This window comes from Drosophila mojavensis, unplaced genomic scaffold (assembly GCF_018153725.1).
Source record: "Drosophila mojavensis isolate 15081-1352.22 unplaced genomic scaffold, ASM1815372v1 contig_16, whole genome shotgun sequence".
Classification (NCBI taxonomy): Eukaryota; Metazoa; Arthropoda; class Insecta; order Diptera; family Drosophilidae; genus Drosophila; species Drosophila mojavensis.
Window position 1 is genome coordinate 8,435,963 of NW_025318693.1, and position 27,718 is coordinate 8,463,680.

Sequence of the window (27,718 nt, forward strand, 5' to 3'; positions counted from 1 at the left end):
TCACTCACACACATATGGCTTACTTCCCTGCTTATTTATTTATTTTCGCTTAAATGACACGAATTTGTCATCTGATTGCAGAGCTAACATACACCCCGTTACTTTGCCCCAGACCAGCTCAGCTCCCAGCTGCCTCCAGCTCCTGCCCCACCCACTCTTACTTACATATGTCGTTGTTTGCTTGGGCTAACGCCCACCTTTTGTTTGCACAGTAGCTCAAAATTTCAATTAGAAGGGAGCACAAAAAAAATGTATTGTAAAGAAAATGTTACAAAATGTTTATAATTAGTTTTTCGTATGCAAATTTCGGTGTGGCAACAAATTGAAATTAAATATTCTTTTTATTGTGCGAACTTTGACCTCAGGCTGTGACCCACTGCCTTATAAATTGAGGTCTGACAGCCCACAGCTCGGCAAGGTGACGTTGGTGATTCAGACACGTTCACTGCATTACTTCCGCCACATTGAGCTGATGTTGCTGGCAATTTAATTTCAATAAAATAAATATGCATAGCTCACTGTACAGTCTGCACAATTATAAAGGAAAATTCATATAATTTGCACACGTTCAAATGCCAACCCAAACGAGATAAACGGAAGTAAGCGACGTCGGCAACAGATTCAAGAGAGATTCGCATCTTCTCACTCTGCAGCTGCCTGGAGTGCTTTTCCACTCATTTCAACAGCTTGTTGCTAATTTCTAATAAATATTGAACACATCTCCCGAGAGTCGAGGGTGTGGACTGTGCCCTGGCAATATGCAAATTATGCCAGCACAATTTTCGCACAATATGAAAGTCATCACGTGTCGCCTTGGCTTGTGATTATTATCATTGCAATACATTGGGGGTTTTGCATTATGCCCATGTTGATTAAAAATCTAATGTCTATTGCTGTTTATGTTTGTGCTTGTTTATACATGTACTACAATAGAGTTTGTTGATTTTGCGTTAGCGACACGTGGCACAGCATGACGACCCGCACAGAGGGAGAGAGAGAGAGGCGTACAGTTGAGCCTATTGAGAGTAGTACGAATTACAATCTATTTTGGCATCAAACTCTTAAAACTTTTAGAAATAGAGGTGAGTTATTAACACAATCTCTTACGAAATTTAAAAATTAAAAAGGAGATACATTTTGCATTCTTAAATCAATACTCAAGTCAGGAGTTTGATTTGAATTGCTAACAATTTTTAAAGATTATTTCAAATGTAATACCAATTATTAAAACTTAATATATTATTATTAAAATTATAAACAACTAGCAGTCCCAGCAAGCGTTGCATTGCCCTACCCTTATTTCTAGGTAAAAAATGATTAAAAGGTATGTTGTTCAGGTTGGGATACACTCTAATTAATTTATTAATCAGATTTTCATTCAAGCACCTTGTGGTAAACGACATTCTTCGTTTTTTGGTCAGGTGCAAGAACAAATAATGCGGATGGTTTGCCAACACGTGAGCATGCCACGTACAATTGACCATGAGAAAAACACGCATTTTCTAGATTGAGGCCACAAATAGTCAAAGATTGGCCCTGTGATTTGTTGATCGTCATGGCGAAGGCAAGACGAATCGGGAATTGAATTCGTTTAAACTCAAAGGGCATATCTGTTGGGATCATCGGAATCCTTGGAATAAGAACTTCCTCATCTTTAAATTTTCCTTTGAGTATCGACGCGTGTATGTCGCTGGTAAAATAGTCAATCGACCAACATTTTCAGAATCTCCGTCTGTAATTATTGCATCGCGTAAATGAATATACTCTTCCGAACGCAATTTAGCTTGATTCAAACGGATGAAAGTCAGGCGCTCCGTTTCGATTTTCACGTACATGTCAACGCAGTATTGTTGAAACAGTCGACGAAATCGCAACAAATAATTGTCAGAATTTTCACGAATCATCAAACGATATGCGTAATAATTCATAGAACTAACCTTCTTGCCAGTTTCCTCACCTGAAACAAATGCAGTAAAAATTGTATTTTAGAGCCCCTAATAGGTTTACGACTCTTACAGCTACTCTCTACTAAATTAAGAGTGATAACTTTTTTTGTGTACCAAAAGCAAACAGAATAAAATGTATATATAAAGTTAAAATGAAAACAATGATTGATCTTACCATTCAATGGATTTATCATTTTGATATTAAAGTGATATCCATCGTCTCCTTGCCAAAACATCAGCGGGTATTGTAAAGCGTCATATGAACGGTGCGTTTCAGATATTCTTTGTAGTTGCGCAACACTGCGTCGTGTAAGCACAATATCGCGTGCTTCCAAGCTTTCACCAACAATCAGGATTGCCACTTCATCGATTGTTGGAGCATTAAATGTGCGTTCATGTGTTCCAGCTGGTCTTTTATCTGCTCTGATTACTATTTTATAGTCATCTCTTGGCATGCGCTCTAAAGCGGTCTTGAACAACTTGACCAATGCATGATGTTCATGAAGCATTTGCTGCAAATCTTGGAGAATTGCTCTTTTCATCGCAGTGTTGATTTCTTGGCGCCGATCAAGTTGCTCTTCCATATTGCCCATGAAGTATATTTGCAAGAATTTGTGCTGTTCATCTTCAATAGGTTGCAATGATCCAATGCGATGGCAAATCTGGCCTTGAATCTTTACATTCAAAGCCATAGTTATAGTTAGATTTACAAACACTTTTTACAGAAATCTAACCAACTACATTATCCCAAATAAGAAAATAAAATTTTTAACGTAAATTACCTTAAATGTCGGATTATATCCGTGTTCTTCAATAATTTCCGCCCCAAATGAAGTCATTTGGAAACAGGCATTGTATTTTTGAGTGTTCGCTAGAAAATGTCGTGATTCTAGTGTTTCGCCATAAAGCAGGGAACGGTGGCGAGACCACTAATGGCAATGTCACTTTACCACTAAGGCAGCACAAACCGGGCGTTTCACCAGCAAACTTCAATGCGCCACAATGCTGGCAAACAACGTCCATTGGACCAATGCAAACTAAACGATTCAAGCTGTAGTCAATGGTACAATCATATCGAAACGCTGCTCGATTCAAATCAATCCTTGAACCATTTCTTATTGCCGTTTCACGGGCTGCCTCTCTTTGAGAAGCACGAATTAAGGCCCTTCTTTGCTGGGTACTAACGCGGCGCCTTTCTCGTTCTTCGTCAGATAATTGACTCGCGGTATTCCGTAGCCTAATTGCATTATGGGTCCGCTGGGAAAGATTAGATCTTCTAGGACGCGGCATTTTCATTAATAGTAATACTGAATATGCACAATCGCACAAAACCACATAAAATATCGAGAAATCGAGAAATATAAATAAAAATTATTTACAAAAATAATGTCGAGAAATACAAATATAAATTATTTACAAAAATAATGTCTGAGAAAAACAAATTCAACAATACCTACCTGAACTTTCGAGATATTTTGCTTTTGTCCGTATGCGTATTGTTTTTCAAAATTTTTTTTTTTAACAAATGTGCTTTTTTATGAATAGTCAGGTTCGCCTGAGGCTGTGCCGTAGACTGACTGACTACATTTGTTTATTTACTTCTACACTATTGTCAAAACTGTCACTGTTACCAAGCCTACTGGGTATAAAAAAAATTTGAACATTTGGGGAAAAAACCGCGTTTTTCAAGTATTCGGCAAATTTTTTCAGTATTTTTAAGACCCTATACTAAACTCGTTGCGGAGACAAATCCAACAAATCAAAAACCATGAAAATTGGTTCAGCCCAAATCAAGTTATAAGCAGTCTTCACTTTTACACAACTTTCTTTTATATATATAGATATACAATAGATACCTTTTGCTTTGACTATGGCCTGTAGTGTAGCTCTAAGAGCTCTTCATAAGAAAACAAATCATCAGCTTAACAATTTGTAATGAAAGATTTTTTAATTAATCACACATAAATCATTATTATTACTATTTTTTTCGTGCCATCACTGTAACTGGAGTTTCCCCAATTTAGTTTGCCGCTCACTCAGCTTTATTTATCATTTATTGCATACTTTTTGGTTGTCGCATTTAATGCAAAATAAAATTCACTTTGTACAATTATTAGTGATGCTTGAAAGAATTTCGGGTAGTGGCTCTAGTCGAGCTCTGATGCTTGTGATGCTTGCGTTTTCTGTCACGATTGCCTTGGTCCTTGTTGTTGTGCGTCCTTTTTGGGCTGAATCGGAGTCTTTGCAGTGGTCGAGGATTGCCAAACATAATGGCCGCCGGTCCCGCATGAGCGAATGCCTCAGTTGAAGCTGCCTCAATCTGTGTACATTCAAATTGTGCGACTGACTGTCAAGGACTTCAACTACGTACCTCCACAGAATGATGATGTCTACCATCACACAATAGCAGCAGGACACTCAATAGAGCTAAGATCATGCAATAGCGCCACATAATACTTTGATTTAATTGTAATTCATATATCAATATATGCGTTTGTTTATGCGTGTACTAAGCTCAAGCTTTTCACTCTGACTGATATGTCCAATAAATTACTGTTTACGACCGACCAGATTATCAAGTGTCTGTGGAGTGCATATACATATATATATACACATATAGATTATACACTATATCCGCTGGAGAAGTATTGATTTACTGGAGAGAACAAATGTTTAAGTACATATATTTCTTAATTAAACACAATATTATATAGACATGAACAATATACTCTTTATTATACAATATGTTGTTGTGGCTCTGGTACATGCAGTTTAGTTTCAGTTGCCATAATTCAAGTCTAAATTCTATTTCTCATATCTAGATCATGCTGCAAAATAGTACCAAAGGTGAATACTAGAACTCTTAAAAAGCCTAAGATATAGACGTGAATAACAGTTCATGTGATTATAAATACATTGTGTGTTTGAATAATACTCTTTATATAAATACATTTATGTAAATGTAAGTCTCGGCTTAGCTTAAATATTAAGTTAACTTAAAATACATATAACAAACTTCAGCTAAAATTATGAGGAATACACATTATAATGATATTCTTTCTTCTTTTCTTATGCAGCAAGTGTATAAAAACTTCGTTTTCATTGACTCTCAGTAAGCCTTTATTTATGCTTCCCGTTCGGCACATAAGACGCAATACGTAAAATGCTTTTACTCTGATAAGAACGCATATCTCTGTCCCGCCATTCGCTCTTCCCACTTTGCACTTATTCTATTTTTATATTCTCAGTAATTCTGACATCCATTAACTAATGAAAACGATACTCTCAATATATACACACATATACATATATATTATAAACATTTATTTCTTTTTTCGCATTCTAATTTCATTGTGTTTCCACAACAATTTCACCCAAATGCCCATGTGAATTACCCTTGAACCCTGCCCACTTTCCCATATGCCCGCCCCTCTTGTATACATATGTGTCTGTCATGCAAAGCGTTTGATGGTCGTATCCTGTCCTGTCCTGTTCTGTGACAGGCATTTAATGGCAGCGTCAACGTCTGTCGCATTTTGTTGATATTGTTGTTGATACTGGAGCTGCTCGCGAAATTAACAAATCGATAAACTTTTATCGTTATGCATTTCGTTGCTCAGCTGCACATAAATGGAAATCCAATTGTCGAGCACATAAAGAACGACACGAAACATCTAATAAAAACGTCACTGGCAAAGTTGAGAGGCAAAACGGTTCTGCACCTGTAGAGCTACGGCCATATGGCTAATTTTATGGAGTTTACCTATTCATTTTCCAATTTTGTCCAAACAAACAAACTTTTTACACAAAAGCCTCTGCGGCAAAAACTCCGGCCCAACTCAATTATCCACTGCAAGAGGGTTGCGACGACTTTTAAATTCGATTAGGCGACCTTTTCTACTGCACAGCACACAATTTGGAATTTTTTCAAAGTTGAGTGGGCGTGGCAGCTGAACTGTTTTGCTCCATAAAACAAATTAGCTGGCTGTCCTTTCAACGAATATTACTTCTCTTTATTTTTCAATTTTTGCGGTTACAGCTATTCACTTATTATTCTCTTTGGGATGCCCAGAATGGACAGATGTGACCCCACAAAAAATAATAACCCCTCACTAACAATGCTGTGTTCGCAAGAAGAGGGCGTGGCTGAGCATGTAAAGTTTCTGAGTGATACGGCTAAGACATCCATTTCAATGTCTTCTTTAAATATAGTTCACACCTTTTAGTGAAATATCATTTCAAAATTTCTTGCGATTTTCAATGTCAAATACATTTGGCAATTTCCTGACATTCGCTTAACATTTATGCAAACATACACATATGTTTACATAAATATATCTCTATTTAGTTCAAGGTTAACGAAAATCGCCAAAGCTTCGTAATGAGCTGCGCAAATAGCGACAGCAACAACAGCAACAGAGACAGCAACAATAATGCCTCACTGTCTTCTTCTGACTGTTAAACATCATCATGAATATTAATGCGACATATCGCACACATATCAGCATAAATAGCATTAACATTAACATTAACAGCAACAACAACAGCAGCAACCGCAGCAGCAGCATTCGCAGCAACCCGTCAAAGAGTCAAGTTCACTTTCACTACGCTGACGCATACTCGATCATTATCATCATCACGATGATGATGATGATCATCAGCATTCAGTGTTGGCCAGTGACCAATTTTGGTCAGTGGCACAGTTGGAATCAGCAGCGCCCGCTGCCAAACTGTGCATACAAATTGTTTGCCCTGTCTTTGGGCTATTTTTGGCCAACTCGGTTTGGCCTGATGAATGGCATCGATTTGAATTTGGGCAGCATTAGGCTTGGCTTGAATTGAGTTGACTTGGCTCGACTTGGCCATGCCCAGCTCGTCTCCATTTGGCCCGCATTGCATCACTGCTCACGTTCGAAATCGGCCGTAGTCCGCGTTGAGCCAGGTCTACGCCAGGTCTGCCTGCCTGGACTGCACGCGAATGATGAGTGAAAGCAAAGTGTGGCAATCAATGACGACATCAAAACGACGACGAACAAATATACATACACATATATTGAATATAGAAGCAGCGATGACTGTGGAACTCGAAGATTGAATGCTCTAACAATGTTAATTATGATTGAATATATTAGATTACGATTTTATATTCTCAATGAAGATCCGAGTTTGACTATTTGGCCATCAAAGTTGAATTTCAGTTGACTGAATTGGATTTCAAATTTCTTCTTATTGAGATTTTATTATTTAGAGCAGTTGAAAATTATAATTTTGATATTGTATTGTCTATATACAGAGATAGAATAAAGTGATCTCATTAATCAAATTTTTAATATCACAATAAAGTCAATATATTTTCAAAATTAAATTAAATGTAATAGTATTATTATATTGAATAAAAACTTTTAGTTTAGAGTACAAATAAATGTATATTAATTAAATATGTATATATAGTATGTTTTAGATTTTTATTGATTTATTTTATTTGTCTGCTTCTCAAACATCTCTATGCGTTTTGTGCTTGCTTACCAAATCATAATACCTCTTGTTAGTGTATTTAAAACTGCAATATCAAGTTTAACCAGCTGCTGACAGGGATGTAAAAAAAAAAGTGAAACAGCTGACTGGCTGTCTATATAACTGTCTGGCTGGTAAGCTGTCCGTTCAGCTGTCTGTTCAATCATTTGCTTAACGTTTCGCCTCTTCCATGGACACGCCCCGCAGCCCTGGGGCTCAAGGGCATGCGACGCTAGCTAAGTGCAAGTGCCAACAGTAAATTCAACAGTTCTTCATTGTTAGCTGTTCCTTTTTTATTTCCCCCAGCTCCGTTGCGATGAGTCATCAGCATCGCCAGCATCGACAACCTCCAATTGCAGCTGGAGCCGAGCCAAGATCAGCTCAGGTCTTGGAACATTTCTGGCATTTGATTAATAAGGAAAACGTGCTAGTGTGTGTAAATATTTTAATAGCTTATTTCAATAGAAACATGTTTTTCAGACTTTTGTTAACTCACGCACACATGCTAAAGCACACATACATACAGACACACGCTCACACACTCATGCACTGACACAACAGCATGCACACGCTCACTCACACTAAGTAACTGTTAGATAATTAGCAAAATATGTACAAATATTTAGAAACAGTTCAGTCCAATGGCTACCGACCCCCTCCGCAACCCGCCTTTTGTATAGGCGCCAGCTGTTAACGGCACATTGAAATACGTTCGCCTGCAAATCTGACGTCAATATTCCACATTCCATCCTCGTCTATGAGTTAATATGGCTCTCAAACCAGCTACTGGTCCATTATAGTATCGTCTATGAGAATCTGATGTTAACGTTCTACATTCTCTGCCCTCCTTTTCTGCCTAGCTCTCCCTCTCTCTCGCTTTCTCTATTTCTTTAGGTCGGTAGTGCTCTCGATCCAGTTGCTGGCTAATTGGAACCCTAGTATTCACTGACATCAATATTTTTTATTGCCTAACCACCCTTTCCTCCCTCTCCCTTCTATGACTTAATGAGGTTCAGATTTCAATTTTAGACCTATTGAAATTGGCTTTATACAGAATTTGACGTCAATAAAACATTCTATCTATTCCTCCCCCTCTCATCTCATACCACCTTAGAGAGAAGCTCTCTCCTCCTTTCTATGGTCCCTCTTCCACTCCCTCTCTATTTCTTGATTATGCTCTCAATCCAGTTAATATAGCTTAGCACAGATGTATAGACGCCAGGTCCGGAGCCGCATTGTGTGAATCCGTAGCTTACAATGCCGTAAGCCACCCAGCGCGAGTGTTGGCGATCGAAGAACATGAGCGGACCTCCGCTGTCACCGGCACAGGTGTCTTTTGCCTTCTCGCCGCCGGCGCAGAGTTGCTTAGGACCCAGTCGCACACCATAGAGATCCAGCATCTTGCTGCAGTTTTCGCTGGACACATAGGGTATGCGCAGCTTCAGTTTGATCGGGCTGTGCGTATTAATGAAATACTTGTTGACTGCAAGAGATCAGAGTTAGAACGGAAGTACTATACCAGCCAGTGAGGTTCACACTTACAGAGATCGGTGCGTCCCCAGCCGGAGACGGAGAACATTTGCCCTTCAGTCAGCGGTGTCTGCACGGTCTTGTTGGGCAGACAGATGGGCATGATGAAGTGCGTGAAGCTAACCGGATGCTTCAGTCGGATTATGGCAATGTCATTGTACTTGTGACTCGAGTACTCTTTGTACTCCGGATGCACATGGATATGCTCATATCCAATATCCAATGCCGCATCCGCACAGCTTAAGTAATTGGGCTCCTCAATGCAATCCGGCTCCGTCTTGACATTGAACTCTCCCAAGCGCACGTGTTTCCTAGAATGTCGTTGATGAAGTTAATAGACCCTTAAATAAAGCTCATTTAACAGACTTACAAGCCACGACGTTCCCGCACACCCTCGCCCTGAACGCAATGGGCAGCTGTCAGAACATGTCGATCGTCAATCAGAGCTCCACTACAACCGTAATCATCTAAGCACAAAGTTGAGAAGAGGCGATTATTTAATTTGAATTTAATATTTGCTCAAACTATTTAATAAAATCATCAAAGTGATCGAAGAACTTTTTACTTCGGTTTTCCTATACCACATTGAATTTCCGACAGTCCCGCCCTCTGAGCTGCAACTTACTTGAATGATAGACCAGCAATGCCAGCCATGGATATTCGTCCAGTTCAGCAATTTCCCCACCATAGATGCGATTCGTGACCTGCTTGCCACACTCGTTGAGCAGATTGAAGCCGGTGCTGGGCTCCACGGTTTGAATGCGTCTCTTCAACTTCTTCCGCTTGAAGCGCGCGGTGACATCCAGAAAGCGACGATACTCAAACTTGGTGAATTGTATAACCGGATAGAGATAGTCCTGGCCATTGGCTGGGCAACATACGAGCGGATTATACGAAGCATCTTCTATCGTAAGAGCAGCAGCTGTTGCTGTTATATTTGCTGTTTCCGTTGCGTTCGCCATTGTCATTGCCGTTGCATTCACTGTTGTCTCCATTTCGCATTGCACCTTCTTCAGAAAGTTGACGCGCTCCGAGCTCAAATTCGTCACATTGCGCACCTGTAAATAGGCGGCGCACTGGCTCACCTGTACACAAACGCCACGCTTTGTTTCGTTGGGTATATCGCAAGCCAGCTGCGCCGGCAGAGGCGGCCGAGACTGAGTCTCAGCGCTGCTGGCTGTGATGCGCAGGGCAAGGGCGACCAATGTGCTGGCCACCCACAATGCGCCGCTGTTTGGGTGAGGGTACATCAGCGATTGGCCGAGTCCAGGTCCAAACAATGCGATGCTTTAACGAGAGCAACGCCAACGTCGACAAACAGAGAGGCGAACAGGCGGGGGACAACGCGACGTATACGCAATCGCGAACGCGTGCAATGCTCAAAAGCAAATGTCGCGAATATCGAATTGTTGATTGTTGATTGTTGACTGTGGATTGCTGAGCGGCTTATGAAAACGCATACGAAAAGTGAATCCGCTCGCGTGAACGCTCGGCCGTGTATTAAAATCCAATTTGAATGCTGCGCGCAGCGGCGACAGCGTCAACCGAAACCGAAACTAAAACCGATACCGAAACTACAACAGCGACTCGGAAGAGCCGAAGCTAAAAGTGCCAAAAAAAAAAAAAAAAAAAAAAAAAAAACAAAAACAAAGCAAAAAGCAATGAAAAAAACGAAAACAAAAAGCAAAAGTAAATAGGTAAATAAATAAATAAATAAACGACCACAGCCCTCGCCAGCTTGTGACACCAAAACGAGCCCAAAAACTGCAATCGCCGTTAACGAAACGGGAGCAACGGTCAGCGTCGTTGTTGTTGTTATTGTTGTTGTCATCGTGGCTGCTGCTACTACTACTGTTGTTGTTGTTATTGCTGGTCGCACGCTGGCCACTGGTACGCGGGTCCGGTTATGCAATCAGCCGTCAGCTGTGTTTTCTGGTTTCACTTTCGTTCGGCGTTCGAGCTGTGTGATTAGGCATTGCCTACTTTTAGGAAAAGATTTAAATGCTGCTATCTAAAGCTTTTAGGGAACAGTGAGAGAGAGTGAGAGAGAGACAGAGAGCTTTTGCAATTTAATATGGAATTAGATCAATAGGGCCAGAGAACGGATGAAAGATCGATCGATATGACTAACTACAAGTATGCATATTATATCAGTTAGTGAATCATATACCTATATTTACAATTGTTTTCAGAAGATTACTAATACCAATATCAAATTGGAAACTCCAACATCAAAATTAAATGGAAGCTCCAGTAACTAAATGTTTATTAGATTGATAATTGAAATATCCCTGCTGCTAATGAGACATAACGAATGGGTGCTTCAACTGAGTAAGTGCCAAGGTTCTCTATATGGGTTTCTAATTTATGTTTCATGTTTTGTTTATATACATTAAAAGTTTATTTGTCTCATAAATTTCATAAATAATCATATAAATATGATAGCTAGTTTTAAATTGAGTTTCGACATCAGGTTCATTAGGGTACTAGTGATGGTACATATTTCATATACAGATGATGTTTATAAAACAAAAGTTTTGCTCTATAAATCTATAAATCGGTATGCATATATATATCGGTATGTAATTTGATATGCTCCGAATAACACATATCTACATTTATCATATAAAATATTACTAATTGAACAATCTGATATATTTCCAATTTGAATGCTGCGCGCAGCGGCGACAGCGTCAACCGAAACCGAAACTAAAACCGATACCGAAACTACAACAGCGACTCGGAAGAGCCGAAGCTAAAAGTGCCAAAAAAAAAAAAAAAAAAAAACAAAAACAAAGCAAAAAGCAATGAAAAAAACGAAAACAAAAAGCAAAAGTAAATAGGTAAATAAATAAATAAATAAACGACCACAGCCCTCGCCAGCTTGTGACACCAAAACGAGCCCAAAAACTGCAATCGCCGTTAACGAAACGGGAGCAACGGTCAGCGTCGTTGTTGTTGTTATTGTTGTTGTCATCGTGGCTGCTGCTACTACTACTGTTGTTGTTGTTATTGCTGGTCGCACGCTGGCCACTGGTACGCGGGTCCGGTTATGCAATCAGCCGTCAGCTGTGTTTTCTGGTTTCACTTTCGTTCGGCGTTCGAGCTGTGTGATTAGGCATTGCCTACTTTTAGGAAAAGATTTAAATGCTGCTATCTAAAGCTTTTAGGGAACAGTGAGAGAGAGTGAGAGAGAGACAGAGAGCTTTTGCAATTTAATATGGAATTAGATCAATAGGGCCAGAGAACGGATGAAAGATCGATCGATATGACTAACTACAAGTATGCATATTATATCAGTTAGTGAATCATATACCTATATTTACAATTGTTTTCAGAAGATTACTAATACCAATATCAAATTGGAAACTCCAACATCAAAATTAAATGGAAGCTCCAGTAACTAAATGTTTATTAGATTGATAATTGAAATATCCCTGCTGCTAATGAGACATAACGAATGGGTGCTTCAACTGAGTAAGTGCCAAGGTTCTCTATATGGGTTTCTAATTTATGTTTCATGTTTTGTTTATATACATTAAAAGTTTATTTGTCTCATAAATTTCATAAATAATCATATAAATATGATAGCTAGTTTTAAATTGAGTTTCGACATCAGGTTCATTAGGGTACTAGTGATGGTACATATTTCATATACAGATGATGTTTATAAAACAAAAGTTTTGCTCTATAAATCTATAAATCGGTATGCATATATATATCGGTATGTAATTTGATATGCTCCGAATAACACATATCTACATTTATCATATAAAATATTACTAATTGAACAATCTGATATATTTTATATTTTCACAACTATTAAAACATCAATGGAGGGTCCAGACGACCATCAAATCATTTTGAAAAACAAAATCTTTATAGCTAAAGATAATGCTAAGTTCAAATAATAAGTTAATAAACTTCCATAGATCAACGAAAGTTCTACAGGCAAATTTATTAATTATAATTTAGATACATCTATACAAAAGAGCAAAAGGAGTTAAGAAACATGACCACAGGCTGTAGCATTGCTTTGCCACTGTCAGAAATGAGAAATAGAAAAGATATTTTGAAATTGCCTTAAGAGAGGAAAATTACCAAGTCTGAAAGACCAAAGCAAATAAAAATAGAATTTTTCAATACTGATTTATAACATATTCATATTCATTTATTATATTTAATTATTTATAATCATATTTATTATATTTAAAGCATATGCAATCTATGGATCTATGTCATCTCCCTTTCAATATTCATCCAAGTCACATTTAATATAAGAGTGCGAGCCATAACCACAAAAAGCTTTGGTCAAAGTCCAAGAACAGCTGGAACGGCTTCAACTGCTTCTGCTTCTACAGCTGTTGCTGCTGCTGCTGTTGTTGTTATTGTTTTGGCCAATTGTGACCGGAAGCTTTTGTTGCGGTTTATATTTATATGCTCTGGCCAATTAAAGTGTGGTGGCAATGTCAATGGCAGGCGATTGTATCGACGGACGTGCTGGAAAATCCAAAGGTTTTTCAAAAGCCAGTTCATTCACTTTGCGCATAGTCTCTAAGCTAGATTCTTTTATTTTGGCTAAAACACTTACGACTAATATTAAATATGTTATTGATATGATTGTATGTATAAACGAGTATGTTGGCAAGATCACAATTCGAGCTTTAGTTTTAGGGCGAGCGCGGCTCTCGTTAGGCTCTCACATTCTGCTTTATCCAGACGTCATAGGCCGCGACGCTGGTATAGACGCCCGGCCAGTCCTTCAAGCCGCACTTGTAGCCAAACGAGACAATGCCCTCCAGCACCCAGGCATTATCACGGAACCGCAATAGCGGTCCGCCGGAGTCTCCATCGCAGCTATCCTGCGCATATTTCCCGCCCGCGCACATCTGTGTGGGCATGATGCTGATCTTACGCTCCGAAAATTTACGCTTACACTGCGCCGGCTCCACGAAGTTAACGGTTAGCTTCTGCTTGATGGGACTACGTGCTGTTTGCAGGGTCCGGCCGTAGCCAACGACCGTATACTGTTGTCCCGCCCGCTTCGTTTCCGGCGCCACCACCGAGGGCAGGCAGGCTGGCTGTATGCTACTCGAGTACTGCACATTTCTGTCCAGCCGCACCAGTCCAATGTCGTGCAGCTGATTCGGCGTCCGCTCCTTGTACAGCTCATGGACGATCACCTCCTCAATGCCCAAGCGCTGGGCAGCCGGCGCACAGGCGCCGCCGCCTCTCGGACAATCCACTGCGGAGCGTGTATCGTGCTCGCCCAGACGCGCCGAGGCACTAAAATATAACAAATTAAGTAATAAAATCAAATTTTTAAACTGAAGTTAAAGCATGGGGCGCGCTTGTTTAGCAGGAAATCAGATATATTGCTAATTGAATTTAAAAAGTGCGAACGGGTCAGCCAAACACCCAATGCAAAGCGAAAACAAAAGCAAAAGCAGGCGGTCGAGTAAATTAAGAGCGCAACGAATTGTTATCCACTTTGAACCGCCGTTCCATGACACCTGCACCCCCTCCCAACCCAACCTCCACCCTTTTCCCCTTCCCCAGCGAAAAAAAACACCGAACCTAACCCAGCCCCAAGCAAGACTTAAATGAATCACGTTAATAAGGCAGCAGCGGCCGCAGCAGAAGTCGCTAAACGCTTTGAATCTGGTTTGGCTAACTTAATTAATATTCTTAAACATTTAGACAATAACAATCAGAGCGTCACACACCCAGAAAAAAAGATATACAAGCGTTTAGCTGGAGTCCCCCATAGCGGCTAATTAGCTGCTTGGAAATCGCAGTTCGATTCACAGCAATGCGTAAAATTTTTTTACGTATGATTAAGCAGTACGAATTTTCGTCACGGCTAACGGAAAGTTGAATGAAATTATGAAACCTGTTCGTAAGTAAATTCTAAATTCTACTTACAGTGGTCCAATTTCTCGCACGATCCGTCCGACTAGACAGTGGGCAGCGGTTAGCACATAGCGCTGATTGATCAAGGTGCCCGCACAGCTTGTCGAGAGTCCGTTGCCGGCAAGGCGTCTGTACTCGAGCAGGACCATCCAGGGGAATTCGTTGAGATCGGCATCCTCGCCGCCATAGATCTTGTTGTCAATGGTGACACCACCGCAGGCGGGCGGCTGTGGCAACAGAGCCGAGCCATCCACCTGCTGTGGCTGCCGTCGACCCTGGCCCTGACCCTGACGGCCCGGACTCTGCGACAGACTGCTGTCGGCGCTTTGCTCCTCGCCAAAGCTCCAGGGTCGTCGATCGCTGGGAAAGAGCAGTGTGGTTGGCGCAGGGGTATTGGTAGCACGATTCCAACCGAAATCATAGCCCTCGCTGAGATCACTAAAGTCCGGATAGTCGGCAAAGTTGGGCGTCACACGGTAACTGCGCGTGTAGCCAGTATCTCGAGTGCAGCAGATAAATGGACGATTATCTTGGCCCATTCCACAGCTTGACTCTCTGATGAATTGCTTCTCCGTGGTCGACAGACTCGACTGCTGCAGCACCGAATACAGAGTCTGGCACTCATTTATCTGCACACAAAGGCCGGCACGTTGGTTGGGATTGATGCAACGCGCGTCTGCAAAGCGGTAAGGAGAGAGAGAGAGAGCGAGACAATCAGAGATCTGGTTTATGTGGGGAAGAACACGGCCTAAGCATGAGAATTGACAGCGACATTCCTGTGGTTCCCCTACTCGCCTAAAATACCCTAGTCATTGATGTTTATGTTATTTAAATTTCCGAATCAATGGAAAGTTAACTGAAGAAGTCGAGGTAGCCCAAATCGAAGGAGATTTATGTTTTTCATTGAAATTAAAGTTGTTAGACTTTAAACTCAGATATAAAACATTGCATATTAGGTTTATATTATATATACATGTTATATATTCTTATGCCAAACATAATTTGAGAAATTATGTATAGGTTTTGAAAAGCAATTCTAACTAAAATAATTTTTTTTTATGCTCATAATAAAATTAATTTCACACTTTTTTTTTTTCTTTTAAAAAATCAGTAAACATTTTAAGCTTCATTAAGATATATATAACAATATATATTAAGTATAAATATATTTAAAACTCAATAATAAATAATTATTTCAAATTTCACAAAATCAAATATCATAAAATATAAAAAAATATTCATTCCCAAAATATGTGTTGACCATTCTCATAGTATATTTACTAAAGCTTAAACAAAACATGAATTTACATATAAATAGTCTTTTGTTTATGAAAATTGAGCTGAAAGCTCAACAATTGCTGACTGAACAAGATTGAATCGAACCGGAATATAACCTAGATACACCGAAATAATTGAGCGTTTCTCACTCATTTATAGCATTGTCTTTATTTTATTTTATTTTTTATGGTAAACAGTTGATATAAGTTATATTTACATCAAAACGAAACGTTTCATCACGTAAATTTCAGTACAAAAATTGTTGTTTTAAGGTTGCATTGAACTTGGCACGCGCTGGCGTTTAACAGTCTTTAGCGACTGGTTAAAAACCGGCTATAACTAGTATTTCATTATGCACTTTTCCCCAAAGCTTGTGTATAAGATTCTTGTTTTTTTTTTTTTTTTTTTTTTTTTTTTTTGGGTACACAAAGCACATTCTTAGTATTAGGTGTGTGTTAATGAAAACCCGGAGAATTTGTGGGTTTCCATTTGTCACTTACAACGCGCTCTTGTGTAATCCGCAGATAAAATGCACAACAACAAAACAAACAATTTCATTATTAATAAATTAATAACGGATGCTTTATGAAATTATAAACATTTAAACGTGGAATATATGTATGTGTATATGTTTACCGTCCGACTAGACGTTTGAAATGAAACTGTGAGCTGTTGACTGTTGTTTGAGAGCTTTTATAGCTGCGTGATCGTGATTAGCTGAGAGTTAACACAGCAAGAACGAATGCATACGTGAGTCTTGTGAGAACCGGTGTTAAGAACTTGAAAACAAGCGGAGCATCGCTCACAGCTCAATCGGCAGTCAAAAGCGAACGCCTCAAAATGGGGCTTAACATGTGGTTAAGGCATTAGCTATACACCTATATATTAAATAAATAAATTATCAAACCAAAATATACAAGAACAAAAAATATATGTTCATAAATATATGTATGATATTAGATATTGAATATTAGTTTTTTTTTTTTTTATTTATTTATTTATTTATTTTTTTTTTTTTTTTTTTTTTGTATATATATATATGTCACTGGTCAATACTCAATGACATTAACAATGCGTCTATGCTTCTTGGGAAAAATCTCATGTTTTGGCAGCGAGTACAATGAACCTAATGTCAAGTCAATGAAATCCGTGTGCCACGTCACAAATATGACTGAGACTGTGGCCAAAATTCCGGCTAATTGATTCAAGAACTGCTCTGTTTCGTTTACTCATCTGTCTGGCAATTAAATTTTCTCAATAACCACTTAATTTGCCTATTTGTCATAAGAAATGGATTGAAATCATGATAGTTTGCTTATATCCAAATGCGATTTGTTATAAATATTCTTAAAGCCAAAAGACAAGCTAAAAATATATATAGTTATTTTTGATTCCATCACTGGGATCTTCCTGATATGCATGTACCAATGGGTTATTATTATCCCGAATGGAACTATCCTAACACCATTCGTTGTGGTAACGAGTTCCTAATGCTTATTTAATCTGATAGACTGACCTGTCACACAACAAAATTTCCATTCATTCATTGTTGACTCAGCTGCTCATCAAATTTAAATAACCAAAGAAAAATCACATTTCTAATTCTATACACTTATTACATACATGAATTATATATAAATTTAATACAATATGTATGTATTAAATACTATAAAACAAATATATTATATTATATTCTAATCTAAATTATGATTAGTTTTTTATTTATGATTAAACCATGTATGATTAAATGAGTCACATTTTAATGCAATTTCATATATAAATATATATTATTTTTCTATCATAATCAAAGCGATGTGTATGTATAATTGAAAGTTGATTAATAAACAAGTAAGAAGACTAGTCGAGACTGCTCGACTAGGAGATACCCTGAACCCTCTAATCTGATATTCTAATTAGTCTGCACTTCTTTTCGACACACATACATACACACGCACGTATTAGAACGCGCTCTGCTAACTGCGCAGTAAGCAACGACTGCGTTTGGGCTGCGCTGTAGTGTGTGCAACATTATAAGAATTTATTTGTTGAATAATTTAATTTTTAGACGTACAATCTTAATGAAACTTTCAGAACGTAATCATATGGTGAAAATGTATGTACATTCCAAAGCACACGTGTCTAGGACTTGAAATACGCCTTTTGCAAAGGTGTGGGTGAGGAGTGGATATAGGGGGGGGTAAATTACAACAAAATTCGAAATTATATAAAATACATATAAGTCTACATTTAGTTAGCTGTTATAAATAAGTAAATAAAACATTCCCTTGTATTTTCTACTATTTAAGTTCTTAAGAATTTTCAAAAAGACTTTCAGCTCAATTTGCAAGATATAGGTTTCACAGAAAATCCACGCCTTTCGTCTTTCCAATTAGCTTTGAAAGAAAGCTTTGAAGAAAAAAAACATTAGATAAATTGTGTTGCTTAACATTTGATTCATTTGCTTGCCCCGCGGCGAGGACAGTTACATGGAACCACAAAACCCTTTAATTTCCTGTTGCTTTTCCTTTCATTTTATTCCCAAATTGGACCGACCACTGCGGGTTACTAACAAGATCAACGTGTTACCGCAGAAAGGGTTCAAATGGAGTTAACTAGCGCACGCGGGAAATGTCAACGCCAGATAAACGTCTGTGCCGGAAAACGGGCGTGGACATGCTTTAATTAAGCGCGAAATATTCCGAGTGCTAATGCAAAATAGCTTGCAACCACCAGAAAAAAATAAAAATAAAAATAAATGACTTTGCTTGACAGCGGTGGGATTCGAACCCACGCCCTTTCGGACTGGTGCCTAAAACCAGCGCCTTAGACCGCTCGGCCACGCTGCCATATGGCGGCAATGTGATTTCAAGCCCACAACTTTCACATAACCTATTTAGCAATAAAAATGTTCTAATTAGAATCAAACACATTACCTTTTCTACATATGTATGTATGTATATTTATATGTACTTTACAAGAGCTGTATATTCTATATAAAGCTAATTATAAACTATCCAATTCGTTTACCTCTATTATGACCGTAATTTGTTTCAATAATTTTAATTAACATTAGGAAAACAAAACTTGATATATAGATTTCATACTTTGATTTGCGTTAATCTATTTCAATTTCGTTTTATACACTATTCTGATTTACATAAAAAAAAAAACAAAAAGATTGGATATACTATAGACATGGATAAACTATATACACCATATTATTTAAAAAACATTAATTATTATTATTTTAATAAAATAATTTACATACATATACTATGCATACATGTGATGAATATATTCTAAACATAAAAATAAAAAAATCTGACAGCGGTGGGATTCGAACCCACGCCCTTTCGGACTGGTGCCTAAAACCAGCGCCTTAGACCGCTCGGCCACGCTGCCTCACACATGTTCGTGTCAAATATGCTACTTGAATCCGCACCACAATTCAGTTGTCTGTCGTCTGCTACTAAAATGTTGGTATAGTTTCGGGGATGGTTTTCACGAGTGTTGCCGAAGTACATTTTTAAAAGGTAGTAGACAACAAAACAAAAAAGTAGTAAAAACTGGCACTTGCTACTGATTGGCAGCATGAATATGTACATGATATTAAGTGCAATTAAAAATAATTTTTGAGACGAATTTTGATTGAAAGCTAATTTAACAAAATTAATTTATTAAAAGCAAAATAGGATTAATTGATAATAATTAAAAATTAAAAAAAAAAAGAAAAACACACCTTAAATAATTTAACTATATATACTATCCAACTTGGAAACTAAAATTTTTGTGGTGTACTTCTACACACATACATATATGCATATAATTTATTTGACAACATATATAGAAATATTTGTAAATAAGAAAAAAGCATTATTAAAGCTGAGACAAACATATTTTTTACCTATATAGTATAATCGTAAGCTAAATCAAAATGAATAGAAAATATTCAAGTGCAACAGACGTTTTTTATGCTGTCTTGCACTAAGTGATAGTAAGAATTAAAATCAGGAACTATAAAATAAAATATACTCGAGCAATAACAATGCCAAAAACACTTTTTACGACTCAGGATTCACATCAAAGCTATTCTAATTCATTGACAAACGTATTTTGATTTTGCGATAATGAGCCTGGGCATAAGGTCACGGTGGTCAGGGCATGTTGAGATACAGATACAAACGTGTAGCTACCTTCCCTGCAATCTTGCGCCCTTTGAGGTCGACAATTTCTAGCCGCACACCCCGTTGTTTTGTTGTTATTTTACGATTTGTGCATTTCGCAAATTCGCAAGTAAAATAAAAAACAAACAAAAAACGAAAAGGTTTCCCTTTCTATATATTTTATAGCATTTTTATGACGATATAGTTTACTATTTTGCTTCTATATTTTTTTTTTCTTCCATGTCTTCTGGGTTTACGACCGTTTTATAACTTGTTTACATTAGGCAAGTGAGTAACGGTAACCCTGGGAAGCGTTTTATGCAAAAATCTATTAAAACGATGGCGAGCTGCATAAAAATCACAATAAATGCGTCTTAAACGGTTCATAACACAGCCACCACAGGGATTACGCCAGCTCGACTTGACTTTGCCCCCACTCCAATTCACATTGCTACGCCTCAAACTGAGTTTGAAGTTTGAGGCAAGCGTTGCCAATGGACCGTGACAATTGTTGCTGCAAATGAAAATGTCGCATGGAGCAGTCTACAGCTCAGTTTAGGGTCTGATCAGACAGCTGACAAAATGTTCGCTATCATATCAACTATAATTGTGTTCACAATATATTTAATGCTGCCCACTGTGGAGGTTTACGTTATACGAGCTCTAGAAAAGAATATGGAGGAAATGGCCTACCAAATGGAAGAAAATAGCAATGTGAGCCCATACTTAAGCAATATTATAGGCAATATCTTTGTAAGTATGCATCTAAACTTTTCTTAGTAATGGATTTCAATACTATATCTCTTGTTTTCTTCAATTTCACTTTAGCTCGAATTCGGTTCAAAAATTAAGCGCAAAACAAAGAATTATTTACAACATATAAATGTGATAAATGGACAGAATTATTCTCTGTTCTTTACTTTCTCAAGAAAACATAAAATACCATAGGCAGCTCGCTAATTTGACATATGCAAGTTAAAAGAAAATAAAAAAAAATAAAAAAAATTGTATACCAAATGCAAAACAAGAAAAAAGCTAACAACAAAAATTAATTAGCTACAGTTACGTCGACTTAATTTCATAACGAAATATTTAAGTTCCTTATACATTTCACAAATTAAAATTTAACGCAGTTTTTAAGCTAACTAAGAAATAGAATGACTTACTTGATGTGAAAAGATTTGTTTTAGTTAACACAGAATGCATAAGCTGATATATATTGCTTTTCTAACGGTGCTGATATCAAGCCTAGATGCACGCCCACAGAGTATCGACGACTTGGAATCATTTTTGAACAGCGCTGTAAGTTTTCAATCGTATTTATAGATTAAAGAAATAATCAGACTTAGTTTGATTTTAAATAGGGTGAATATAATAAAATCGTACCAACCGAAAAGGCGAGATCATTTTCTATCAAACCAGATGAAAATGTTCTTATCAATTTGAATTATAAACCAGCAAAGTCAGGACGTCGCAAATCGGTACATAAGAAATCCAAAAGGCAAAGCCCACAATACTACCTGAACTTTACGTTTCATAACTATAAGAATCCAAAAGAAGACACAAAAAAGAAGCCAAACAAAAATCAGCATAGATTTAAAAAAAATCGATATACGGATTTTCCACTTAAGGGCGAAGATCCTTAGGCATTAATAGATCATCCTGAATATACATAAATCGTAATTGGAAAAAATAAAGAAAATAAGATATATACAACAAAAAAAATTAAATAGAAATGAATTATATTTCTTAAGTCACGAAATATAATTGCAATAATGTTTATCAAAATATATTATGTCAATTAAAGAAATATCTCGTAAATTTTGATTTTTTTGTTTTTGTACTTTGCGGCCGAATATACGTAAGTACATATCACGTATAACCATGACGGATCCCATGAATATATTTATATATATTTATATTTACAGACGGCCACATTATTATGACTATATGAACTCAGCTGATCATTCTGAACAAGAATAGTTATATAGACTTTTACAAAACCACTTAGCCCTGATTTCCCATTTTCAACTGGTGCAAGAACTGATTTATATTGGAATGTTTATCGACAAGCCACAAACGCTATTGTAAACTAAACTTAAGTGTGAAATTAAGTTTTTCAATTATACTATTTGATATGCATCAAAAAAGTTATCTTTGAATATTTGCGTACAACGAATTTGATTTTATGTACGCAAAGTGGAATTTGGAAATATTGATAAAAATTTGATTTTTTTCAATGGGATTTCGATATGAAAAAAAAAAATACTATGTATATATCTAAGTACTTTTCTATTTTTTCACTTTTTCCTGTCATTTGCTAAATGTATAGAACTAACAATAATTCATAATCAAATAATTTTTAAGCTCCAAAGCTTAAGAATTTCTAATAAATTTTTTATTCCAAACCAATTACCGAAATAGGCAATTATAACTAATATATTTTGAGATAAGCATGACGCACAAACTTGCAAAACTCTTAAAAGGCAATTAATATTCTGTCACTGAACCCACTTCAATCAAATTTCTTATCAAATAATGTGACAAATTTTAACAATTATTAATTAAAAAGTAGAAAATTATGAATTAAAAATTGTCGGTGTTTTTTTTTATGAAAAAAGTAAAATAAAAAAAATATGCTAATGTGCATATTAATTCAATGGGAAGACAATACGTCTTGCTCTAGATAAAGGCCAGGCCACCTTTAAAAATATTGACACGCCAAAAATTCCATAGATAATAAAAGGGTGGACATAGTCTAGCGATAAGTTTATCGTACTTTATGGACTTTCGTTCGCCTATAAATACGGCCTGAAACATGCAAAAATCTTTAGTTGCTATTACAATTTTTATTGTATAGCATACTAAAAACATAGTGTATACCATACATCTAGAAAAATATCTGAACCGAAAGCCTCACCATGAAATTCTTCGTTATTCTTGCCTTGTCGATGACCGTGTTGGGTCTGCAGGATGTGAGCGCCAGAAGCATATTTGACAGTCTTGGCCAAGAGTTTGTATGTGCTAAACGCAAAAGGTACAGACCGATGAAGATGTAAATCTCAACTGCTTTCGTTTTCAGGGAAATTTTGGTAACGCAATTGGGAAGGAAGCCTCAGCTTTAGGCAATGCCATAGGCCAGGCAGCCTCTCAGTTCGGCAATAATGTGGGTCAAGCGGCAAACAATCTCGGCAACGCGGTCAGCAGCAGTCAGCTGGGCCAGGACGCCTCGAATTTGGGCAACTCCATTGGCCAAGCGGCCTCGAATTTTGGCAATGAAGTGGGCCAAGACGCTGGCAATTTGGGCCACATAATTGCAACGAATGCATCTAATATGGCTCACAATATTGCCACGGCTGCATCCAATTTTGGCAACAGCGTGGCATCCGATGCATCCAGTCTGGCGCATAACATCGACAATAGCTTTAATTCCGATGAAAACTCTGCTTCCAATGTGGACAGCAATGTTGCCAGCTCTGCTTCCAATGTGGCCAGCAATGTTGCTTCTGATGCTTCCAATGTGGCCAGCAATGTTGCCAGCTCTGCTTCCAATGTGGCCAACAATATTGCCAACTCTGCATCCAATGTTGGTAGCAATGTTGCTTCAGATGCCTCTAATGTGGCCAGCAATATTGCCAACTCTGCTTCCAATGTTGGCAGTAATATTGCTAACTCTGCTTCCAATGTGGCTAACAACATTGCCAACTCCGCTTCCAATGTTATCAACAATGTGGATTCGGAGGCTTCCAATATTGCCAATAACATTGCCAATTCTGCTTCCAATGTGGCCCACAACATTGCCAATGCAGCTTCCAATGTTGCCAACAATGTGGGTAACTTTTTGTAAGCGAACTACCCAAATGTTTGTAATCAGCGATATATCATCGTAAATAAAGCTTTAATTTCTGTCTAATATAAAATCGATTTTATGTTTTCTAATCTCTTGTTGACCTGATTAAAGTCTCAAGAATAGAAAGTCGTATCTACAAATTGGGATTCATACTTCACAAATTAAATCAGAGCACAGTTGAATCCGGTTATAACGACGCTCATGGTCCCTTGAGCGTTATTCCAGGAAGGTGGGATGGATTCTCTTATATATTATTTTTATTTCAGATATGAAGAGCTTCGCTATATACAGAGCTGAATATCTTACAAATTGTGTATCTAACACAGTAAATAAAGTAGTATAATACCTTATGATCGTTTAGCTGGCTTATAGCTCTACAAAGCAATAGACCCACAATTCAAACAACCCACATAGATCTATTTTAAGTTACACAACCTGACTATTTCTTCCATAAAAATAGTTTATATTAAGAAAAGCCTTTAACTTAACATTCACCGCAACGCGATAAGAAGTTAAAACATCAATCAGTGCGCGCCGCCAGTTTCGTATATGAATTATTAGCTACTTGAGCTTAAGAAGGGCGACTTAAAATTACATTTTACTGCGACTCAGCTGACTTACATAGATAAGATGCCTATATAAATCATGCTGCTCGTCCCTACAATCAAAACAGTTAACAAGTTAAAACCGAACAAGCAATATGCAAGTCAAAATTGTTGCCCTCTTGGCCATCTTTGTGGTGGCACAACAAGTCGATGCTGGCACCATTACCTTTGGTGATCTAATGGGCGATATTTCGAAGGTGGCTGTAGCTGGCGAGAAAGTAGTCCATCAACTGGAGAATAAGGTATCCGATGCTGCTCAGTCTGAAGTGGAACATGTTGAGACAGCGATACAAAACATGCTCAATGATATGGCTAATGGATTGGATGATCTAGCTGTAAGTATGAGCATTATAAACTGGCCGAGAGTCTTGAAATTCGATCCTAGATATATGATCTCTTCAAATTTCCATCTCTAGAATGCCCTGACCAATTTGCGAGCTAAGCGTGATTATGTTCAAACGGAACCAAAAAATCTTCTTGGTAATCTTATGGGTGACATGGGCAATGCACTTGGTCATTTGGCTGTAAGTTGAACAGAGCTCACAATTTTACTTGAAACTATAATATATATATGCTCAATATGCAGAGTACGATTACCAGCCTCAGTGTACAGATTCAGGCCATGCCCAAGTCTAGCAGCGTTTCAGTAAGCATAAACATGAGCTCAACTTGAGATCTTAAAATAAATTTGTTTTTTTTTTCTCTTCAATACAGTCCTCTGGTGCTTCGATAATTGGAGAAGTTGGCGTAAGTACTTATCGTGTTCCCAAAATTAATAAACAATTCCAATTTGTTATTCCATTTTCGATTTATTTTATTATTAATTTACTTATTTATAGGGTCTGAGCGCTCAGGCCATCGCATCTGCTGCTCATGCTGCTGCACCCTATGTGAAGCAACTGAATGCTGCTCTGGGCGATCTTTCTGTGAGTTCCACATTATTACTTCATTTTGAACTTCGGCTAATTACTTTGAACTATTACAGAACTCCCTTACCCATCTATAGATTGACCCATATCAAGTAGAAAGCATTTATATTTTCAATCTTTATACTTGCATATTCATAATCAATCAATTTGTAGTTTTAATAAAGCGTGTCCTGAACTTTTTGAACTTTACAAGCAATCTGGATAAAAATAATCATGTTGCGCTCGAGCTTTCGGAATCTAAGAACTGTATGTAGGTGGAGCCAATTTGATATAGTCGATTTCCAGATGCCTTTCCTACAAAATCATCTATTTTCTCTTCAGTCTGATATGGGTGATGCAGAAAGAAAAGCAGCACTAGAAGATCAAATTACCTGAAAATCACCAACGCCATAACTGCCTCGACCATCCCGAGTTGCCTCTGATGTAATGCCCATTGACTAAGCCATAGAGCATATAGGTTTACCAGTTGGAAAGGTGGAACAGACAATAAATTAATACTGTTGGTACCCGATGATAGAATCGAATAACATCTAGACAACAAGACAGACAACTACAATATTCCAAATCTCAGGGCACTCTCTTCAATATGTAATGACTTATACCAAGGGAGACAATTTTAATTTCATGAACGAGTATAAATATTGCATATATTTTATATACTTTATACATTATATTATAGTAGAAAAAATATAATTATCCAAATAAAATATAAAAAAGTCTACATCTATTTCTAAATATCTGTAAATCTGAAATTGTATCACTTCACCGCGCATGGTCATGCATTTAAAATTTATGTATATTGCTTAAGCTATCAAAAGATGAGTATAAAATCAGATATATTCACTGCCAGAGTAGCGATATATTCGTTTGCTTGATCTTCTTTGTATGCCTTAAATAATTTTATTAATTTTTTTATTTTTCTACAGCGCCGTTTATAGGGCTTAGCCACAGTCGCAGATGCTCGTGCTGCGGAAATTGGGTCATCTAAAAGGGTGAGTCGTTATATAGACCAACGGAAGACAGCGCCAGGGGGAACACAACTCGTATGTTATTTAAACGTTGCATGATGGCATATGCATAAACATACTTTTATGCATAACTGTGTGTGTCTGTTTGTGTGACTGCCTTTTGTCGGCTGCTGTTGCTGTTTTTGTTGTTGTTGTAGGTGTTATTAAGTCAGTTTATTGAGCGGCAAACTTCGTTTGTTTTGGCAACAGGAAAATTGGATATTTACGTCCAGCCGAACAACATATACGCACGATGTTCCCCAAAAAGTCGTGCACGCCGTCATAAAGCTGTAATTATGAACAATTTTTACAAGCATTTTGTTAATTAATTTTGGCAGCTCAAAGACGTAGAGAAAAAGAAAATATACAAAAAACCCTTTTGTATGCACGCCCACACAAGTCAGCGTCGCATATTTATGAACTATTTAAAAAAAATATATATAATTTGATATCAATTAAAATGCAGAAGCCATAGCTGTTACTAGGCACGACTCTATAACACACACAATGCGTGCGACCAACTATTTATTTATTATTTATTAAATCTTGAAAAAAATAAAATAAATAAATAATTGTCACATCGTGTTGAAGGCACATTTATTGCAATTTCAGCTCTAAATTCCATAAACCCGTTTTGTGGGTGCTATTAAATGATCAAATTAAGTACATTTTACTGATTGAATCGGTCAACTATTCACGAGAACACGCATTGCATTGTAGGGTCGAACTGATTGCCTAATACCCCATCAGTGCTAAGAAGTAAAATGTATTCGAGGACTAGGGTAGAGACTGTTTGGGTATGTCCATAGTAATTCATCTGAGAAAATTTGAATAAATTGGCTACAAATAGAGGGAAATAACTCACATTCTACTTCCCCCTTTAAGGCAGAATTTTATTATTTTCGATGAATTTATAAAAAATGCACTTGTCATTTGGGGTTTTTCTCAATGTAGAGCTTCCGACTAATAGACTTTATAATCTA

General features: G+C 37.4%; 5 protein-coding genes and 2 non-coding genes across 8 annotated transcripts; 2 read left to right on the forward strand and 5 right to left on the reverse strand.

Moving 5' to 3' along the window:
- Positions 1 to 1,517: 1,517 nt before the first annotated feature.
- LOC122756800 lies at positions 1,518 to 2,156 on the reverse strand. The gene is made up of 2 exons (XM_044007329.1): positions 2,122 to 2,156; positions 1,518 to 1,957 (listed from the first exon to the last, which is right to left on the reverse strand). The coding sequence occupies exons 1-2, from the start codon at positions 2,138 to 2,140 to the stop codon at positions 1,620 to 1,622; spliced, it is 357 nt and encodes a 118-aa protein (XP_043863264.1). The 5' UTR covers positions 2,141 to 2,156; the 3' UTR covers positions 1,518 to 1,619.
- Positions 2,157 to 7,888: 5,732 nt separating this feature from the next.
- Positions 7,889 to 10,614, reverse strand: LOC6572992 (CLIP domain-containing serine protease B8). Its single transcript, XM_001999056.4, has 4 exons — positions 9,616 to 10,614; positions 9,361 to 9,457; positions 9,003 to 9,301; positions 7,889 to 8,943 (listed from the first exon to the last, which is right to left on the reverse strand). The coding sequence occupies exons 1-4, from the start codon at positions 10,238 to 10,240 to the stop codon at positions 8,621 to 8,623; spliced, it is 1,344 nt and encodes a 447-aa protein (XP_001999092.1). The 5' UTR covers positions 10,241 to 10,614; the 3' UTR covers positions 7,889 to 8,620.
- Positions 10,615 to 13,525: 2,911 nt separating this feature from the next.
- On the reverse strand, positions 13,526 to 16,838 carry LOC6572986 (serine protease 7). Its single transcript, XM_001999052.4, has 3 exons — positions 16,682 to 16,838; positions 14,916 to 15,579; positions 13,526 to 14,276 (listed from the first exon to the last, which is right to left on the reverse strand). Exons 1-3 carry the CDS (start codon positions 16,737 to 16,739, stop codon positions 13,682 to 13,684), a joined length of 1,317 nt encoding a protein of 438 aa, XP_001999088.2. The 5' UTR covers positions 16,740 to 16,838; the 3' UTR covers positions 13,526 to 13,681.
- A 2,109-nt stretch (positions 16,839 to 18,947) lies between these two features.
- Positions 18,948 to 19,027, reverse strand: Trnal-uag. The gene has a single exon. It is a non-coding gene; the product is annotated as a tRNA-Leu (tRNA).
- Positions 19,028 to 19,503: 476 nt separating this feature from the next.
- Positions 19,504 to 19,583, reverse strand: Trnal-uag. The gene has a single exon. It is a non-coding gene; the product is annotated as a tRNA-Leu (tRNA).
- Positions 19,584 to 23,175: 3,592 nt separating this feature from the next.
- Positions 23,176 to 24,264, forward strand: LOC6572989 (ABC transporter G family member 7). Of its 2 annotated transcripts, XM_032730155.2 has the most exons (3): positions 23,176 to 23,361; positions 23,427 to 24,041; positions 24,108 to 24,264. In XM_032730155.2, the coding sequence occupies exons 1-3, from the start codon at positions 23,266 to 23,268 to the stop codon at positions 24,189 to 24,191; spliced, it is 795 nt and encodes a 264-aa protein (XP_032586046.1). In that variant the 5' UTR covers positions 23,176 to 23,265; the 3' UTR covers positions 24,192 to 24,264. The 2 variants fall into 2 exon arrangements, with proteins under 2 accessions (XP_032586046.1, XP_001999091.2); XM_001999055.4 differs by having other exon boundaries at positions 23,427 to 24,264.
- Positions 24,265 to 24,857: 593 nt separating this feature from the next.
- LOC6572988 lies at positions 24,858 to 25,917 on the forward strand. The gene is made up of 6 exons (XM_032727945.2): positions 24,858 to 25,134; positions 25,216 to 25,323; positions 25,386 to 25,445; positions 25,514 to 25,546; positions 25,639 to 25,725; positions 25,785 to 25,917. The coding sequence occupies exons 1-6, from the start codon at positions 24,895 to 24,897 to the stop codon at positions 25,803 to 25,805; spliced, it is 549 nt and encodes a 182-aa protein (XP_032583836.1). The 5' UTR covers positions 24,858 to 24,894; the 3' UTR covers positions 25,806 to 25,917.
- The last annotated feature ends 1,801 nt before the right edge of the window (positions 25,918 to 27,718 follow it).

Coding starts and splice junctions, on each gene's coding strand:
- LOC6572992 (XM_001999056.4), bottom strand. CDS start 10,240: ATGTACCCTCACCCAAACAGCGGCGCATTGTGGGTGGCCAGCACATTG. Junction 9,302..9,360: donor GTGCGGGAACGTCGTGGCTT/GTAAGTCTGTTA, acceptor ACGACATTCTAG/GAAACACGTGCGCTTGGGAG. Junction 8,944..9,002: donor CTGGGGACGCACCGATCTCT/GTAAGTGTGAAC, acceptor GATCTCTTGCAG/TCAACAAGTATTTCATTAAT.
- LOC6572986 (XM_001999052.4), bottom strand. CDS start 16,739: ATGAAATTGTTTGTTTTGTTGTTGTGCATTTTATCTGCGGATTACACA. Junction 15,580..16,681: donor GGATTACACAAGAGCGCGTT/GTAAGTGACAAA, acceptor ACCGCTTTGCAG/ACGCGCGTTGCATCAATCCC. Junction 14,277..14,915: donor GTGCGAGAAATTGGACCACT/GTAAGTAGAATT, acceptor GTTATATTTTAG/TGCCTCGGCGCGTCTGGGCG.
- LOC6572989 (XM_001999055.4), top strand. CDS start 23,266: ATGAAATTCTTCGTTATTCTTGCCTTGTCGATGACCGTGTTGGGTCTG. Junction 23,362..23,426: donor ACAGTCTTGGCCAAGAGTTT/GTATGTGCTAAA, acceptor TTTCGTTTTCAG/GGAAATTTTGGTAACGCAAT.
- LOC6572988 (XM_032727945.2), top strand. CDS start 24,895: ATGCAAGTCAAAATTGTTGCCCTCTTGGCCATCTTTGTGGTGGCACAA. Junction 25,324..25,385: donor ATGCACTTGGTCATTTGGCT/GTAAGTTGAACA, acceptor CTCAATATGCAG/AGTACGATTACCAGCCTCAG. Junction 25,446..25,513: donor CCAAGTCTAGCAGCGTTTCA/GTAAGCATAAAC, acceptor TCTTCAATACAG/TCCTCTGGTGCTTCGATAAT.